At 39.0% G+C, this 19,124-nt stretch overlaps 4 protein-coding genes across 18 annotated transcripts; 1 reads left to right on the top strand and 3 right to left on the bottom strand.

Annotated features, from left to right (window-relative positions):
* The first annotated feature begins 506 nt into the window (after window positions 1-506).
* LOC117572204 (CDGSH iron-sulfur domain-containing protein 3, mitochondrial) lies at window positions 507-2,370 on the top strand. 2 transcript variants are annotated; one of them, XM_034254869.2, is made up of 4 exons: window positions 507-661; window positions 724-883; window positions 969-1,062; window positions 1,134-2,370. In XM_034254869.2, exons 1-4 carry the CDS (start codon window positions 614-616, stop codon window positions 1,255-1,257), a joined length of 426 nt encoding a protein of 141 aa, XP_034110760.1. In that variant the 5' UTR covers window positions 507-613; the 3' UTR covers window positions 1,258-2,370. The 2 variants fall into 2 exon arrangements, with proteins under 2 accessions (XP_034110760.1, XP_034110761.1); XM_034254870.2 differs by having other exon boundaries at window positions 528-661; window positions 727-883.
* LOC117572202 (microtubule-associated protein RP/EB family member 1) lies at window positions 1,642-10,344 on the bottom strand. 13 transcript variants are annotated; one of them, XM_034254857.2, is made up of 8 exons: window positions 10,184-10,344; window positions 6,299-6,457; window positions 6,056-6,201; window positions 4,621-5,023; window positions 3,344-3,492; window positions 3,193-3,275; window positions 3,059-3,131; window positions 1,642-2,997 (listed from the first exon to the last, which is right to left on the bottom strand). In XM_034254857.2, exons 2-8 carry the CDS (start codon window positions 6,417-6,419, stop codon window positions 2,947-2,949), a joined length of 1,026 nt encoding a protein of 341 aa, XP_034110748.1. In that variant the 5' UTR covers window positions 6,420-6,457; window positions 10,184-10,344; the 3' UTR covers window positions 1,642-2,946. The 13 variants fall into 13 exon arrangements, with proteins under 13 accessions (XP_034110748.1, XP_034110751.1, XP_034110750.1 ...); XM_034254860.2 differs by having other exon boundaries at window positions 3,356-3,492; XM_034254859.2 differs by having other exon boundaries at window positions 3,344-3,489.
* Window positions 10,345-10,669: 325 nt separating this feature from the next.
* On the bottom strand, window positions 10,670-12,892 carry LOC117572194 (probable methylcrotonoyl-CoA carboxylase beta chain, mitochondrial). The gene is made up of 4 exons (XM_034254850.2): window positions 12,661-12,892; window positions 12,349-12,602; window positions 11,406-12,289; window positions 10,670-11,333 (listed from the first exon to the last, which is right to left on the bottom strand). The coding sequence occupies exons 1-4, from the start codon at window positions 12,796-12,798 to the stop codon at window positions 10,858-10,860; spliced, it is 1,752 nt and encodes a 583-aa protein (XP_034110741.1). The 5' UTR covers window positions 12,799-12,892; the 3' UTR covers window positions 10,670-10,857.
* Window positions 12,893-13,283: 391 nt separating this feature from the next.
* LOC117572193 (protein phtf) lies at window positions 13,284-18,849 on the bottom strand. Of its 2 annotated transcripts, XM_034254849.2 has the most exons (9): window positions 18,568-18,849; window positions 16,842-16,909; window positions 16,635-16,774; window positions 16,083-16,566; window positions 15,092-16,011; window positions 14,538-14,716; window positions 14,245-14,465; window positions 14,055-14,184; window positions 13,284-13,992 (listed from the first exon to the last, which is right to left on the bottom strand). In XM_034254849.2, exons 2-9 carry the CDS (start codon window positions 16,865-16,867, stop codon window positions 13,507-13,509), a joined length of 2,586 nt encoding a protein of 861 aa, XP_034110740.1. In that variant the 5' UTR covers window positions 16,868-16,909; window positions 18,568-18,849; the 3' UTR covers window positions 13,284-13,506. The 2 variants fall into 2 exon arrangements, with proteins under 2 accessions (XP_034110740.1, XP_051860233.1); XM_052004273.1 differs by lacking the exons at window positions 13,284-13,992; window positions 14,055-14,184; window positions 18,568-18,849 and adding an exon at window positions 16,984-17,000 and having other exon boundaries at window positions 14,323-14,465; window positions 14,522-14,716.
* Window positions 18,850-19,124: the final 275 nt, after the last annotated feature.

Here is a 19,124-nt window from a genome sequence, read left to right as displayed (position 1 = left end):
TATGTGAAGCAGGCTAATCAGCCTATTAATGGGGTCGCTTGATAAATGCTAAGTCAGTTCGCATCTTATCTTTTTGAGTATCTTACGTAAAGAAACTAGCAAAATGTACAACGCTATATTTTCATTTTCAGTGCCAATGATTGCCGGCGGCGATAAAGCGCACAAGTTAACAAAACTAATGCAATGACTACGCTTTACTTCTCTCTATAATAGTCGCGTATTCTAGACGCGCATCGCAATGAAATCATATCTGCTGTCATTTTTCATTTTTTTTTCGTCGCCTACGAATTGAAGTGTCTTTCTTATCAGTTAATAGATTTGTAGTTCATTGTGAAATCATCTGAGCGCCCCCAACGTTTCTACAGCGACCTTGATAACTATCGCTAATCAACTGCGATCAAAAATACTAGACTTAATCATTACTAAACTAAAAACGTTCGTTGTAAGCTTTTTGCTTTTTAGTATATTAATACTGCACATTTTTAATTGGTATGTGCTCACTGTAGAGTGACCATTGCTTTGTTGTTTTTATTGGGGACACACTGGCAAACAGCTGTTTCCATCGGCATTTCATTGTAACGACTACGCGACTTGTTAAAATTCTCCATAAACAATGTCGGTTATATTAAGACGCAATCTGCAGGTGCCGCAGTTATTGAAGGTAAATTAATTACTTAAAGTGCTCTTTGTCATACACATGCAACTCATACAGATTACTTGCAGCAGCTAAGCTACAGTAGCAGTGCCAAATCAAGCGGCGATGCAACTGCCACTGTAAAAACTGTGCCCAAAAATTTGCTCGAGGATAAGCAAACGGCAAATTTGCAAAAAGAGAATGGCGCCATATTTGACAAGCGACCATTTAAGCTCCATCTGGACAAAGGTAAGCACCATCAGTCTAAAGATCGCGCTCTAATCAATTACAAATGGCGTTTACATAATCACACACATGTGTTGCAACTCCATAGATAAAACCTACAGCTGGTGTTTGTGTGGCAAGTCCAAGTCGCAGCCACTGTGCGATGGCATGCACAAAAACGAATTCCTCAAGATAAAGCTAAGGTAAGCATACAAGGAAGACTAAAATACGGATATTCACAGTAATAGCGCATACGCACCGTTGTCTTTTTTAGACCTATTCGCTTTAAGGTTGAAAAGACCGGCGATTATTGGCTGTGCAACTGCAAACAGACGACGCATCGTCCCTTCTGCGATGGCACCCACAAGCAGCCGGAAATTCAGGCAGCCGTTAAATAATTCTCACTTTAGCTGTTATTAAACTAAAAGGCATTTTTTGTAAATTTATGTATTTTTATGAAAAAATGAAAGAAATGCATGAAGAAGCAACAAAATTTTTGAATCAAGCAACACATTTTTGTTTCGTTTTTATTATTATCTAGATTCTTGATTATATAGAACGTTATTTTTATACACGTACACAATTCATTTGAAATGCTTATGATTTATGTAGTAGGCCCAATAATAATATACATTAAATGTATTACTCTTTTTTTTTATCAATTGCACTTTGCAATTTCACAAGCATCAACAAAATATTTACAGCGTTTTGCAAAATTGTTAATAAAAAGACATTAAAAATGTGTGATCCAACCCAACAAATAAATAATAAACGAAAATTAATTGGTTTAGAAATTAGAAAGTTGCGTTTGTTTTTATTTAAATTTTTTAACGTTCGGATTGTTTTTTTTTTTACACATAAATATAGAACTAAAAAGAATTGAGAGCAAAAATGGCTTAAATACTACTATCTTCATAATATAATGCTCGTTTGCATTTGTTTTGTTTGCTTTTTGTTAATGAAATTGAAAGAAATTCAAAAGAAATCAAATAGTATTATTATATTATGAATGCAAATGCCATATTATATCATATCTCTTCCGATCCTATCTCATCTCAGCATTCCCCATGCATCATCACTACGAGTACTTCACAATGTGTACACAACTTTCGGGACTGTTTTCCACATATAACACTCAAAACGATTACGAGGATTGAATTGTTATTTAAAATTATTAAATTCATATTTTTTTATGTTTGCTTTTCTACATCAATCGTACAATTTACGATACAGGGATAAACTAATTTATAAACGTCTCATCATATAAACAATTTCTCTCTCAGAGTACTAGCATTTGTGTTCTTGTTTGCTTTCTTTTTATTACGTTTACCTACACAACAAATGAATTTAGATACAAAATGTCAAAAAGAAAATTATGAAAATTTTACCTTTTGTCTCTCGAACTAAACAGCAAAAACAGCAAGCGAATGAACATGAATTTCTAAAGACATTAATCGTCTGTGCTTATTACTTGTGAATATTGTATTATAATTACAGGGAGCACAACATAACATACACAGCTTTTGGTCTTTGAAAACGAAAATTGAGCAGTTTTATCGCATTTTATGTTAACTAAAATGTGTAATACAATTATTTCATGTTCAATCAGATGCTGTTGTTTGCCATTTAGATATCTTACTTGCGGTAAACACATGAAAGTTAAATAGAAATTTTGATAGATTTTGATATTGTGTTTTAGACCCGAATATTGATGCGATTTGTTGTGTTGTGTTTTGTTTTTTCTTTGTTACAATCTGCTGCCAACTAATGTACATATGAATGTATATGCTGCTGCTGCTGTTGGTTTCATTAATAACGTGTAGGAATCTATATGTATATGGTAAATCCCTAACCCTCCTCCTATTGTGTTGTGTATTATAACTGTTCGTTGGTTAATTGGTTCCTTGTTGTAGTTGTTGCTTCTGTAGTAGTATTGTTTAGTGTAGATTTTTGACTTAAATGTAATCCGTTGCTTCTTTTTGTGTTTGTTTTGAATATGTGTGTAGTATGCAGCAAACAGTTGCTCTTGGCTTGATGTTGTCGCTGTTGGCTGTTGCTGTCGCTTCTGCTGTTGCTGCTGCGCCCCTTTAGTACTCTTCGTCCTCTGGTGGTGCATCGTCTGGTGGCGCAAAGCCATCCTGTGGTGTCAAAACACATTGATTATGCAAGTTGTCGCATTACATGAACTCTCTCGCTTACCTCAGTTGCATAGAGTATGTCCAAAATCTTTTGAATCAACTGAGCTGGATCAGCATCATCCGCTTCCTGGCAACTGTTGTGCAATGAAAATACGATTAATATAGGTTCTTCATAGGATCGTAGATGTCACTTACAGAATTTCAATGTCGCGCAGCTTAGAGAAGTAGAAATCGCGTTCCTTTTCCAAACCCTCCAAATTCAAACGCATATCCATGACCTAAGGGCAGGGGCGATATGAACAAACACAGATCGTAATAAAGATGCATAAGGGTGTAGATGAAGTACCTCTGGACGCACCTGATTTGACAGCTCCTCGATCTGATGATTGGATGCCGCGCCGGCTGCATCGTTCTTCTTCACTGCGCCCGTGTTACCAGCTACCAATCGATTTGGCGGCGTTGAATTGGTTGTGCGTGGCGGCACCTTAGAGACTGCTTGGATATTGGATAGAAAGCGAAAGAATCAACGTTAATTTTGGCACTCGATATTTTACAAATGGAATATAAACAAGTATACAACAATGTATATTATTTAACAAACGTGAAGCACGTCAAATGGCGCTCTAAATAAGATCATTTTGTGGGTGTTTCGCGGTTTGTTTGTATTTCTGTTTAGTGCATTCAGTTTTGTTAAATCATAGATGTCATGTAAAGTATGTATATACAAAGATATGCTCAATGATAATGGTAGAGATGATGTTTTGAGGAGGAGTTAGTTTGGGGGAGGGAGAGAGGGAGGTAAGGGAACTGCAAACTGGAGAAACCAAAACCAAGAGAACCTACTGGGCTTTGAGGCTGGTGTCGCTGCTGGTCGTGTCGATGTCGCCGTTGTCACACGCTTGTAGGAGCTGGCAACGCCGCCGCTGCTTGTGCCTGGCAGAGATTTGACGGCACCGGAGCCAAAGCCCATGGGTGCACCTTCGCGTACGCCGCTGGCATCGTAATCTCTGCCATCGTAATTGGCATCGAAGAACTTTTTGAACCATTGCAAAAATTCGAAATTATCTTGGAAGCGACCTTTTATCAATTTGTCAATGGGTATTATCTAAAAGTAAAATGTGTGGAAAAGTAGAACAAGAGAATAATATGCAGTGTTCGATTTTACTTTCATTTTGTTGTGATGAAGAAAAAAAAAAAAAACAATTAACCAAGATGCGGTTGTAAAAATAAGAGAGGGAGTTTAAAATAAAAGGAATAATTATTATGATAGTTAAATGTGCACACAACGAAACAAAAGGACAAGAAACTAAACAAACAAACTCAAGACGATGCGTGTGTTGTGCTTGGGAGTGTGTGTGTGTGTGTGCGTAATCCTCTATGTGTATGTGGTTGTTGTGCTGGGATGTGTCATGTGTTTGTGTGTGTGTGTGCTTTGTGGTTTTATTTTCATATTTGTTGTTGCTTTGGGTGCACAATTGTATATTCCAGGGCGTATGTTGTTTTAGTTTTTGTTTTTGTTGCCTCGACTCGCGCTTCACGTTCGTTTTTGTTGTTGGGCCCAACACACAGAATAGTTATTAAATGATATATAAAACAAACAAAAAAGAAAATTCACACGCGTACAGCGACTATCACCGTCACCAGCTTCGCTCTCATCACCAACAAATTCAAATGCTTTTGTAATATTCTTCGACGATCCCATACCGATCTGATGGTTGCGCAATGTTGCAGCATTTCGTCCATTATGATGCGGCTGCTGCTGTTGCTGTGGATGATGGTGTTGCTGAAGTGTGCTGTGCTGGGGACGACGATGCATCAGATGAAGATCATTGTTGCTACTGCCGCCGCCGCTGCCAGCATGACTGCCACTGCCGCCACAAGCAGAGCCCAGCTTGATGCCACCGCGTTGCGACAATGGATCATAATCGCGTCCATCATAATTGGCATCGAAAAACTTCTTGAACCATTGCAGAAATTCAAAATTGTCTTGGAAACGTCCCTTAATAAGCTTGTCAACGGGAATTATCTGTTTTGTTGTATGTTTGTTGTTGTTGTTGTGGTTTGCCAGCACACATTCGTTTCGTTTCGTTTTGTTGTTTTTGGGTTGAGTAGTTGTAACGGAAATGTCAGTTAATTACACACATAATATTCAAGAGGTTGCAAGTTTATCAAGTGTACAATAAAACTGATTTGTTTTTGTTTAGTACTTGTTCTTTGCACCCAGATTTTGCCCCTAAAAAAATGTAAAATAATGGAGGAACAATTTCCCTAAGGAAACATTTACAACTACTACAAATTTTCTAGATTATATCTCCATAACTACAAAGCATATACACAACCAATTTGCTTAAATTATAAATGAATTTTCATAGATCGATTATATGGAATTTACGTCTATTAATAATAAAGTTTATAAACAAGTAGATCGCTATTTTTGCTTGATATATTCAGTGAACTAATTATTTGGAAATTCTTTATTACTCGTTTATATTATTTATATTGCAGAATTTATATATGTATATTGCATATATTTTTTTTATTATTATATTATTTTTTGTCTACTCCATTTCCAATATGGATTTTATTTATTTGATTATTTTTATTACTATTTGTTACTCAATTTCCATTTTTTTTTAATATAATATAACTTTAATTGAAATTTTAAATTCTTTGCCATTGTGGACTAAGTATAATTTACGTTAAAAAAGTTAAATGGTAATGAGTTCTCAACGAAATCGGACAGAATTATTCCTATAACAAATTTCTATGCCATTAAAAATACAAAATTTAATAAAAATGCAGTCAAATAAACAATTGATACGAGCCTCAAACGCAACACACACAGCGCTGAGCTGAGCTAATAAACAAATTAATTAATTAATCATGTAAGTGTGCAACTTGTGTTGTTAATTTTTAAACTTTGAAAATAAGACAATTAAAATTGAATTGGAAGAAATACGCAATCGAATTGATGCATTCATAAAGGGGTTGGGGAGGTTGGTTTCTTTTTATCGTTTTTCGGGGGGAGGGAGAAATAAATGCAAATCGTAGAAATTACCTTATCGACCGACATCTTTTTGAAGCCCGCCTGCAAGATCTTAAAGTTCTGTATGTATTCATGCTCCAGATTCGTACGGAATTTGACACGCTTGACGGGCACTGAATTTGGGAACAGCATGTCCATGAACTGACAGTAAGCGGCACCTAAATATGGCGGATAAACAGCATAAATAATATGGTTCAATCTATGGAATTGATCAATTTCAACAAAGGTGACAGACAGAGACAACCACCAACTTACCCGTGCATAGTTCCTCAATTTTGGTGAATTGCGATTGCAGGCAATCGTTAACCCAAGCCAACATGTCATGACGTGACAAATTCTCTGACGTCACATTTGTGGAGTATACATTAACAGCCATGATGAGGATGATGTCTTTGTAGCCTGCTTTCTAGTTTGCTGTGGAAATGAAAAACCGTTTTAATTATTATCCATGCAAATATGGCAAAAGGTGTGTGGGAGTGGCAAATTGTTGTTAATTACGCTCAGCTCCATAATTGTTTAATATCGTTTCGTTTCTTGCACTGTTCATTCAAGCGTCGCACATGTGCGTGCCTCTCAATATCAAGATCACGATAATCACACATAAAACACAAATAAAAACAAAAACACACAAATAGAAATAGAAAAAAGCAAACAATTGAATGCAATAACTAGCGTATGTGCGGCATGTGGCATGCGGCACGAGAGTTTGCAACACATGCAACTTGTTGTCCGCGACTTTTCCCTCTTTAATTGTTTTTGCTTGTTTGGCAAATGGTTTTGGCTTAATTGCCACCACATTGACCATCGATTGGTGTCTGTTTTTCTATTATTTCTTTCTTTACACTTACCTAACTACTATTTAAGATTTCTTCTAGACTCTGATTACAATTTGATACTTTTTTTCCAATTTTTGTTACACAAACAAATGATTGAGCGGAAAAAGCATACTTATGAAAGACACCCACACGTCACAAAATAAATATACGTATGCAAATGCTTCACTCAAAAACAACTACAAGATTATCATACTAGACTGAAATGACAATGTTTACACGACCACTGCTTATCATGATCTAGATTTCAAGATAAATGATAATAAATTAGTGTTTATATCTTCAGATGATTGAATATGTTTGATTGATCAATCTTAATGGTAACAAACTATTTTTAGCGTCTGATTGATTCAGAGCTTCTAATACGTAATGCCTTGAAAAATTAGTCAGCTTATGCAATTATTTCTGAAAAATGTTAATCCTAATTATATACTCTTTAACAAAGGAATTTGTCAGCTCAATGATTAATTAATAGTCAGGATTAGCGGCGAAACTTTGGGGCACTGCCTTTATAGAAAAATACTGAATTTAATAATTAAAGAGAATCTTAACTTGATAAAAAAAGAAATAAAATAGTATTATCACTAATGTCACTATTATTCCTTACAATTTATTTTCTACCTCAATTTTATTATACTTTCTTGAAAAGCTGTTTTTTAAATGCAGTTTAAAGTAAAAATTGATAATAGAGACACACACTTCTGTTCAACTTTTGGATATAAATTAAAGTGAATGACACATGAACAATCTTTTTTATTTCTTTATGTTTTCGCTAAATTTTCGAATTTATTAAAAGTTGGAACATCTTTCTTTTACACAATCACACATGATAATAATTAGTTCAATAGTTATTAAGAAATTTAGATCACAATTTATGAACACTTAAGACAATATTTTATGAATGAACTTCAAGGGTGATCAGCTTGAATTTATCGCACATTTTTGGAGCAGAACTTTAAGTGGGCGACGATTGCGAATTGAATTTAACTTACGAAAGCGTAAAATGCAAGACGACGAGACACAATCAAGAAAAAATTAATATCGGAATGAAAAATGAAGTGAAAACACAAGAAAATAAAATGAACTGCAAGAGAGTAACGCACACACAACTGTGTGTGTTTGAGTGTGTGTGTGTGGCGATAGCGGCGCAATCCGTGCGAGACTGAGACTAAGACTGTGGAGCCAACGAACAATGAACTTGGACTGTGGCTGTTTGCTGTGTGTTGTGTGCCTCGATGCTGGGCGGTTTGTCAACGCTTCGCTGCCGCTCTGCTTTGCAGTTGAAGCTTCTTGAGCTGTAGCAGAAGCAGCGTCAGCGGCGACGTCTCCTCTTAGTCATTGCAGCCAGCTGCGTCAGCGCTTTTAGCTTTAACTATTTGGCATTATCAAGAGCTAAAAACATGACCAATGCCACACAAAAAACACACGTTGATAAACGCAGCGAGAACAACAATAGCAACAAAATTGGTATTAGCCGGCATTTTTTTATTCGAGGAGACGCCGCCGAAATGTGCCTATAAATATCAGGCCACAGCACTCTCACACACACACACAGCATGCGAGTGTAATAGTGTGTGTAAAGTTTTGCCACGTTGTAGCTTAGTGGCAAGTGCATTGAACCCAACAAAAAAAATGTACAAAAAGGGCGGGCTGTGTTGTAAACTCAAGTTGGGGGCACTGCCGGAACTTACATACAAATGCGAGTTATTTTCTTCTCTACTGTTCCGTATTGTTGCAGCAATTGCCGTTGTTGTTGTTTTATTGATTGAAGTGCGCCAACTATGGCACAAGCACAGCACAAAGCTGCCCCAAATACAACAAGTTGAAAACTCATTACCGAGGGATTTGTTTTGTTTGCCATGTCGATGGCTCATGATTAGTGTTTTTGTTATTGTTGTGTGCGCTCTATGCGGGGGCGTTTGCCCCTGATTTATATCGTACTCATGTGCAGCGGAAGTTTGCGGCAAGCGGCAAACTAATTAAGCGCAACTAGCACAGAAAACCAAGAGCTAAACACCACAATCATCAAAAACTGGCGATGCAAATGTAACTTTAATTTTTGCGGCTAAATTCTCAAATTGTCCGATAGATTTATCGAAATGGGCCATCAAGGTTATCGACATCGCTCATATCGATATTGCGCTAATGTTAGCAAAATTATGAGCTGCATATCACACACACACACACGTACGCACACTTATGTTTGCATGTAGGCGTGCTATTTACGTACGTGTGTGTGTGTGAGTAAACCGGCATGTGTTGAGCGTCCGCCTCGCTGGCTCAGCAATTTTAATGAAGCCAGTAAAAAATAAAAATAATAAATAGTAGCCAGCTAAAAGCCAAAAGGCGTATGCTTTGGTTATTAGGCGACTGAACACCTATCAGTAATTCACACACACGCAGCTGTTGATTGGACACCACAACAATGTGCGGGGGTTGAGAGAAGCAGCAAAGCAACTAGAAACCCCAACGAAGAGTTGTCATACAAGCCGATGACGTCATGTCAGATAATTGGAATTGACCCGCAAAGAAATCAAACAGAAATGCGAAACCCAAAGCACCTGAGCCCCGAGACAGGGACAGGAAATGCAAGGAAACATGGTGGTAACCCTAGAAGAGCAAATAAAATGCAATTCGCTGTGGAGGAATTGACACGGCAGCTTAGACACAAAAAAGAATGACAAATTGACTGATTGACGGACTGGCTGATGGTTAATGGTTTGTAATTGCAATGCGGCAGTGGAATTTTTATGGCTGTTCCTGTTGCAAGAAGCCAAACACACACACGCAACACACTTATTTTATTTTTGGGCGCACACTCGCAAACTAAAGACAGACGCCTGCAACACACGGGCGACATTTAAATATGCGTGCACAACACACACACACACACACGTAGAGAGAGAGCGAGAGAGACAACACACTCACACTGATGCACTATTTGCGCAGCATGTACAGATATTTCTTTTCTCCTACTTTGCGCTCAAGTGTTGAGTGCACTTGAAGTTTTCGGCAAGGCTATTTTAAAATCCATCACATATGTGCGCTCTACACGGCACAACTCTCACATTTCTTTCTTTTTTTTTGGGTTTGCGCTTGCCGTTGAACTTTCTTTTCTGCTGACGCTACTTCTAGATTTTGCCATGCACACACACTCAAGAGAGATGATGAAGCGAGCAAAAAAAAGAGCCGCCGCAGCCGCAACATTCACCAATTCACACACACACACGCTTTATACACATACACTTGAATAGCAGGGTATTTTGCAAAATGCCGCTAGTGTTTTGACTGGTATGTATGCACTCACCTACTTATTCGATTTAACTTAATTCTTTGATTTAATTTAAGCCGTACTTTTATTATTTCGACAATATTTTTAATGACAAAGGAATCCCAAATTCTATGACGAACCGTTTTCACGTAGTGTTTTCGACTGCTAAACAGCGTGACCACAAGTTCAATTTTAGAATATACTGCCCCGAAAAATATACCAATTTTATTGTCATTAGCTTGGTAACACTTTGTTAGTGATGAACCATTTTTCTACACAAAATATTTAGTATAGCTTGTTTTTTTTTTGTAATATATATATATAAAATAAAAATTTATATGTAATATGCAAAAAAAATTTGTTTACTAATCAAGACTACAAACTTGTTAAAAAATTTATGCTTGCCGGTATTATACTTCAGAGGAAATGTAAACAGAGGTTATGTTAACGCGCTGTTAAAAAACATTAGCGTCCTTCTTTTGCTGAACTATCGCAGATCGAAATTTAGTGATGGTATTTTAAATGTTCAGTTACGTTTGTATATTTATTTAAAAAGCTTTGTGGGCCACGCCCTTAAATTTGTTTAAAGTAATGACATAAATGCACATAAACAACATTTCGCTTAACACTAATAAATGCAATAGTTTCAACAGTTTGAACATTAAATGCTCACAAATGCACAGAATCTTCGAAAACAAATCACCTTCACTTTACATGCGGAAGACACCAAACTTGGTATCGTGTCCAGCATTATTCAGAGCCGCCTTCAAGCTGAGTCCCAACACTTGGCGAGTGTTAGCCGGATCAATGATGCCATCATCCCAGAGGCGAGCAGTGCTATAGTATGGGGATCCCTCTTTCTCAAACATCTCCACAATGGGGGTCTTAATCTTTTGGGCCTCGGCTTCGGTGAATTCCTTGCCAGCTCGCTTGCGTTGATCCTCTGTGATCTGAGCCAACACATTGGCCGCCTGGGTGCCACCCATCACCGAGATGCGGGAATTGGGCCACATATAAAGGAATCGAGGGGAATAGGCGCGTCCACACATGCCATAGTTACCAGCGCCATAGGAGCCACCAATGATGACCGTAAACTTGGGCACATTGGCACAAGCAACTGCTGTCACCATCTTTGCGCCATTCTTGGCAATACCGTTGGCCTCCGCGTCACGACCCACCATAAAACCTGGTTAGGAAGAGAAGGCAAGAAAGGTTCGCTTTATAAATTATGAAACGCGACGAAATATCTTTAACTCACCTGTAATATTCTGCAGGAAGACCAAAGGAATCTTACGCTGCGCACACAGCTGAATGAAGTGGGCACCCTTGAGCGCACTCTCCGAGAAGAGGACACCATTGTTACCCACAATACCCACAGTGCGTCCATAGAGCTTGGCAAAGCCACAGACCAAAGTCTCTCCATATAGCTTCTTGAACTCGGTGAAGCGGCTACCATCGACAATGCGAGCGATCACCTCACGCACATCGAAGCTCTTGGTCAGATTAGGACCTACAATACCATACAGTTCACGTGGATCGTAGACAGGCTCCTCCACAGCAGCTTCACTCGATGTGGCAATGCGGAAGTTCTGCTGACTTGATTGCAGTAGCTGATCGTTGTAGTTGTTGGTCGCTGGCAGATTCAAATTGCTGACGACCTGGCGTGCCAAGTAGAGAGCATGCTCATCGTCCAGCGCATAGTGATCGGTGACGCCAGAGGTCTTGCAGTGAAGATCAGCGCCACCCAAATCCTCGGCAGAAACCTCTTCACCCGTCGCTGCCTTGACTAGCGGTGGCCCGGCCAAGAAAATCGTGCCCTGGCGCTTCACAATGATGCTCTCATCGGCCATGGCGGGCACATAGGCGCCTCCAGCTGTGCAGCTGCCCATGACGACGGCAATCTGTGGTATGCCCTGGGCGGACATGTTCGCTTGGTTGTAGAAGATGCGTCCAAAGTGCAGTTTGTCGGGAAAGACTTCGGCCTGACGTGGCAAATTTGCGCCACCGGAATCCACCAGATAAATGCAGGGCAAGCGATTCTCCTGGGCAATCTCCTGAGCACGCAAGTGCTTCTTCACCGTGATAGGATAATAGCTGCCGCCCTTAACAGTGGCATCATTGGCCACTACAACGCACTCGGTACTATCAGGAAGATATGCGCTTAGCTTTATACCCCAATCTTCTAAAGCAAATCGGCTTACCCGCAAACGCGTCCAACGCCAGTGACAATACCACCGGAATTAACCACCTCATCGCCGTACAGTTCATGGCCAGCCAAAGTGCTAAGCTCCAGGAAGGGCGAACCTTTGTCCAGCAACAGATTTATGCGTTCTCTGGCCAACAATTTGCCCCTGGACGTGTGACGTTCATTGGCCTTGTCGCCGCCTCCGCTCAACACCTGGCTGGTCACATTACGCAGCTGTGAGACCAGTTTGCTCATCTCGTTGGCATTGTCCTGCAGTGGATACACTTTGTTACCGATAAATGCAGAATTGTATGCAAATTGTTTATACCTTGAACTCGGCAGATTGCTTATCGACTTCGCTGGTCAACACATTGGCATCGCCCACATGCAACAGACGCGTCTGGCTGCGCATCAGCTGTGTGGCCAACGAATGCCGCAGCAATTGGGTCAGTGGCAGCTTCAGCATGTCGATTGTGGTGGATAAATAAATGGAATTACGCGGAGCGATCACAGTAGCTGCCAAGTTGCTGTTACGTCAGGTGTGTTGTGCACGGCGGCGTGTGCGTCAACTCTGGGCACATCTATCTCGCGATCAGCTGTCATTCAAAGTGGCGCCATCTACCGGAAAAGCCTTAGAGTTGCCAGCCAAATAAAATGATTGAAAAGCTTTTCTTCGTTTCTTTGGCATTGTTAAATTTATTCGATTTTCAGTTATTTTTTTGAATTGAACTTGTGAGTTGATAACGCAATAATTCAGTACTACAACTATGCAAAAACGACAACAAATTGTGATTGTGCATGACGCGCTAATATTTATATAACTGTGTGGGTGTTTATGTAAATATAGGACTTTATTTTAATTATTAGTATAATTATTATAATCATTAGGTGTAGGAATTGTAATTTAAATAGTTAACACTGGCTAAAACAATCACATGACAAACATAAACGTTGGCTCTCTTCATTTATTACTATTAAAATTTGAATTATTTGTTATTGTATATATAAAAACTATACGTAGATAATTTAGATATTTTGTAGGTTGGTTGTTGGTTTATCCTTAAAGCATTCCGAAAAAATTGTACTACAAAAATATAACATTCCTCATCATTGCCGCAGAGCACCACATTGATGATCTGATGATGATCGTCATCATTTTTTTTCTTTTTTGGCTTTACTTAATCTTAATTTTGTGTAGCTTCAATTTAAAGCCAAGCACCTCGCTCAGCACACCTGAGAGTGCAGATAGGATGACCACTTTGATGGTTGTGAACAGATATGGATTGGCACTGAGACCAGAGATCTTGAATGGCGTTTCCAGTTCCTTAAGCAGATCGGCTGCCAGTTTTAGTACACTATTTGAGACCATTAATTCCTCCTTTTTCTTAGGTTTCTGCTCAATTTGTAAATACAAATTGATTTGTTCGGTGATCAGCACCGAAACGCTTCGATATTTGTGCTGAATCTTCTGGCCGAGCGTCATAAAGCGCAGCAAATAGATGCCAATGGTAATGGACCAGATTAGCGCCTCCAGCGTTAAATGTGTGTGCAAATGCACCGAATCCTTTAGCCACTCCACGCTCAAAAAGGCCAACAGAAGGAGTGTGACAATAAATGCGGCCGACACAATAATATCTACCGAACGTTGTGGACCGCGTTTCTAGAAAGTAACAAAAATACTGGATTAAAGATGGTTTAAGTTATGGATATATGTTTGATTACCTTAAGATAAGAGCGCACACTCAGCCATGTCTTAATATTGCGAACTTTATTGAGCCGAAAGTGTGGCAGATTCGATTTTCGAGCGCGACGCGATGAAGTCAAATGTGAAAAGAGTTTGGCATACAGAAAACTAGAATGCGATTGAAATTAATTACATTATAAACAATATTATAAAAGATTGCAAGATTACCGCTGCTTAAAGGTGCGCTCCGCCACCGCAAAGATGATGAATAGGATGAGGGTGAGGCACAGCCGCTGTATAAAGCCCAAGGCCAACACGGTGCGTTCCCATTGCGCCTCACCAAAGGCAAAGCCCAAGAGGGTAAAGAACGAGGACGATGACTTCTCCCACAACAGCTGCGGCATATAGAAGTAGCTAATCTCGCTTCCCTTATCCGCATCAACGATGATCTATAAGCAAGCAAAGCATTTAATCATTGTTTTATTACACTACTGCCACATTTTACCAATCGAATCACGTACCTCGCACAGTCGACAGAAGGTGGGTATCAAAGTCAGCAAGAAGGAGAAGAAGACTCCAATGTAAATGTAATCGTTGGTCACGCCCAGCGAATCGACGCGTTCTATAATGCACGAAGCAATCTCCAGCACCGAGAGTTGTGCTTTCTTTGTGTCCCGCTGATCCCAAATGGTGCAACTAACTGTGGAAAATGATTACAAATTAATAAAGTAGAATAAATCGGTGTATATATAAAAGTAATATTGGAAGGAAAGATCTAAAAAAAAAACTATATTAAGATAAATTTTCTAGATAATTGAATAAAAAGTATTATATTGTGAGCAAATGGAAAGTGTTATGTATGGTATAACATAATATTCACTACAATGCCGAAAGGAAATAGGTAAAAATTTGAAATCGATTCTAATATTAATTAATTTTAATTTCTTTGAGCAATGAGACGATTTAAAATAATGTTCTATATATTTGTTTAATTAAATCGAATGAATCAATCAAAATCAACAAATATCTCATGTACGCAAGTTGGCAATAAACTTTTAGGTTTTAAATTACTTACTGCGATCTAAGCTACTGTGCGGATTAAGTATGGTTGTGGGTGTTATGTCCAACTCGGGCAGCTCTTCGTCGCTGCATGGCTGATGCTTGTAGCCGCCATCCGACTGATCCAATTCCGAGGTGTAGCTGCAATCCTCGCTATTCGTGGTAACGCCCAGCCAATCGGTGGCCGAAGTGTTGCACTCTTGTGTGCCAGCTGAAGCTGGACTTGATATGATGTCTGCATCGTCGCATTCATCGGACTCTGCACAACTGCTAGTTGATTCGTGTGCAAGTTTATCGGTTGCCTGGACATTGTTGCTGTTGTTGTTGCCCGTTGAGCTGCTGGTGCTGCTCACATTCAGACGCAAACGTAGCTGATTTGGCGGTGCGATAGCCGCAGTTGTTGCAGCATTCGAGTTGCCGCCAACATTGGGCGACTGATTGTTGTCCTCACCACTGGAACTTTTGCCATTGAGACTCTCGAAACCGTCATCTTCGCCAATGCTGCGGCGAGTGCGATAATTGGGCTCCAGGCGAGCGCCACTTGGCGATGGCGTCGCATTGCTTAGCTCAATGCTGGACGATGGCAACTCATTCTGATCAAACGTGGCACAAATCTGTATGGGCGTATGCCAGTTGACATTGCGCTTCTTATGCGGACTGTCGGACGCAACGCTTCCGACCTTTCGCAGATCAAAGAGCGGCTCTGGGAGTGTCGTGCTGTCAGCAACAGCAGCAGCGGCAGACGCCGCAGTTGCAGCTTGATGGTGCACGGTTATGGCAGTTGTGGTGGCAAAGGATTCTTCATTACTGGGTTTAAGCTCGGTTGTTGTTGTTGTGGTTGGCTCCACACTGATGGTCGCCAGTTTGGCACGTCGCGCACTCAACGAATGATTGCTGCTGCTCGGCTGCGAAAGCTCAGCTTCCGGCTGTCGCACACTGCAGTTTACAATAATAATAATAGATTAATACAGATATTCGCTTTGTTGTTTTGCAACTCTGAAACTTGCCGCACGTATTTTTTTCGACGTCGCATTCGCTGCTGTTCCCGCGGAACATTCGCTTTCTCGCTGAAACTTGTCATGGAGATGCGACGCAATTTGTTTTTAGTGCTGCCGCCAGACGATGAATTTGTGGCGACAATCTGCGAGTGGATTAGACTAATCAGCAAGCTTAATGCACAGGGTATTAACAATGCGCTCAGCAGATCGGCATTCTCTTCAGATTGTTGTTTATCGGCGGCAAGCGTTGCCGTCGATGTGGCATTCACTTGCTGCTCGTAGACGAGCGGCGCAATGCGATTGCTGTGCATAATGTAGATAGCCCAATTGACCAATTGGGTTATGTACAAGCAGAGTATGAAGCCAAAGGCATTCGGTGTCGTCTGCTTCACCCACCATTGTGCATAGAGTGGCAGCAACAGGTAACGCAGTATGGCCAAGCGAATGACCGTGAGGAGCGTTTGCTTGGGCTTTGCTTTCGGAAATGTCGAACCTATTTAAAGAAAAATGATAAAGCATTAATCATTGAATACTATTATTAAAGTGCATTAGTTTAGTCACCTCGCACCAAATCCACATCGATCAGTTCCGTTTTCAGCTTGGTGTTCTTCAAGTTGACGCTATTGAAGCCATCCAAAATACGCTGTTCGACGGTCTTCTCCCATTCTTGCTTATCATAGGTGCCGATTCTTTTCTGGTACCTAAAGTAAAGGAGAATCATAAATCAGTTAAACTATATAACAAGTGAGATATTGCAACAATGCTTACCATGCAACAATTTCATCCAATTTCATAGTAAAAGTGACATAAAATACGCTAAATTGCCACGCGCCCTGCTGCGAGATCAACAAAAGAAAAAATGATAGTATTAAATTAGTTATACAATTACGTTTGACGACTTGTCTATTACTTTAAGCAATTGAAAGCTGTGCTGAACACTTGAATTCTTAGTCATTTTTATACCCGCTATCCAAAGATTAGAAGTGTATTATAATATTGATATGATAGATCATTTTCATCTGTCTGCCCGCATATCTAAACACCTGGAGCTCAAGAACTATAAAAGGCAGAGTTACCAAAGTTTGGGAGAATATTTCTTATTGTTACCCGTAGATCTAATTTGTTCTAGTAATGGGAGACGCCCATTTCAAAGCTTCAAAATTCAATAAAACTGAATTGAAAGAGGATTTTTAAAGCAAAAGTAACTAAATTAGACATCCATATTAAAAGCTATAATCAAAAGTAGTTCTAATTTGATTTAATTAGAGTATACATAATAATAACATAATAATTATGAATATCAATTAAGTAGAACTTGCTTTGGTCACTCTAGATATTATTGTACTCCTAAAAAATAATATAGGATATAATTTTAAATGCAAACTAAAGGTTACCGTCTAAATAAAAATAAATGTAATTTAGTAATGTAACTAAATCTATATTTAATAAAGTAGCATATTATTCTATGCTGAGAATATAGATCAGTTCTATCGGCTTAGGTCAAATTAGATTTGTAATTCCCCAAAAATAGTTTTCTGACATCATTTTTGAATTCCTACTAAAGACATCTAAATAGTCACAATCAAATAATAAAGATAAACGTTATTTTTTAGGGTGCAAAAGTCAAGTGAAAACTTTGGTCACACTTCATAAATTAACTACACAAAAAAATAAAAAAAATTATCAGGTATCTCAAAGTCGAGCCTGCTCCAGAGTAGCTTTCCCACTTATTAATTTATGAACGCTGCAGACTGAAACGGTCTTCTACTTAGGCGAAAATGTTTACAACAAATGCGCGCAGCTTGCTGAGCAGCTGATTTGATTTGATATCGAAGAAACTGGTTTTGGCTTTAAGCCGGTTGCAACGTTTATTTAAATAAACAAAAAGGAAGTGCAAGTTTTGCACTGCAATTAGACGACAAGAAGTTTTCCGCAACAAAGGGAAAATCCCCTAGAAATCAAAGCGAGTCGACTAATCATTTTTAATGTTAATAAGCAAATAAATTGTTGTAGTATTTGTGTTTGTACATATACATAATTTTGCAAATAATTCTATTTCAATCTAACTTAGCAAGTGAATAGTAGGGTATTAAGCTATCCCATATGCCCCTTTGTAAATGCATGCAAATGTTGCAGCTACCAAAACAATTAAAGCAGCTGATAACTTTCACCTTCACATTGATATGCGATTCAAGAGCTTGAAGACAACAACGAAATGGTTAAAACAAATGAGTGGGGGATTGTCTCTGCTTTCTCAACAAGCCGTTTTACACAACATTTTTGTGTATTCTCTAAAAAAAATCTCAAAATTCTTTGATTATATTATTTTATTGCTTTGGTAGTGCTTTGCGATGCTGTTGCTGCTGGTGGCGTTTTTGTGGCATAGAGTTCAAGGTGAACAATTTTATTTTATGACTAGGGGCCCACTTTGTAGTTGGATTTATGCAAATATGTTGAAATTTATGCACATTGCATTCATCGATCTGCCATTTACCTGAAATTTCACAAAATGCTAATCGATTTTATGCACTTCTTTTTGTTGTTGTGAGGAGGAGCGCGCAGTTCACTTTCGCGCTGTTTACACACGTTGAAAGAGGCTCCAACACTACACTTGTTTGACTATCAGTTAAAAACTATAAATTTTGCATGCACTAGCAGCCTACCAGCGTTGTTTTGTTGGTGTTGCACTTGCATTTATGGCCGAAATGAATTGAATTACAGAATTGAGCACGACGAAAACGTCTTCCTTCTGCGAAATTTGGAAGATTTGTGTGTTTACTGTTTATGTGTGGCCGAACATTGTCAAAGGAAAAACGGAAAGGGTGCACGAATAGTTTGGTATGTGCAAGTTCTTGGTCACTCTGCTCACATATCGATATTTTGCTTGTCAGCTGTTCTTACCGATATTTGTGTTCTGCTTTTTCTTTGGTAGTTATTTAATAACGGTTATTTGAGTTGAAAAATAGTACAGCTAAAAGTGAAGGAAAGGACATCTAATTTTGTAATCGTTCTTAATTTTTATTTATTACATATTCGTATCAGCAATAATGT

The sequence above is a fragment of the Drosophila albomicans genome, chromosome 3 (assembly GCF_009650485.2).
Source record: "Drosophila albomicans strain 15112-1751.03 chromosome 3, ASM965048v2, whole genome shotgun sequence".
Lineage (NCBI taxonomy): Eukaryota > Metazoa > Arthropoda > Insecta > Diptera > Drosophilidae > Drosophila > Drosophila albomicans.
The sequence above is the reverse complement of the archived record's forward strand: the minus strand, read 5'-3'. Positions and strand labels throughout refer to the sequence as shown.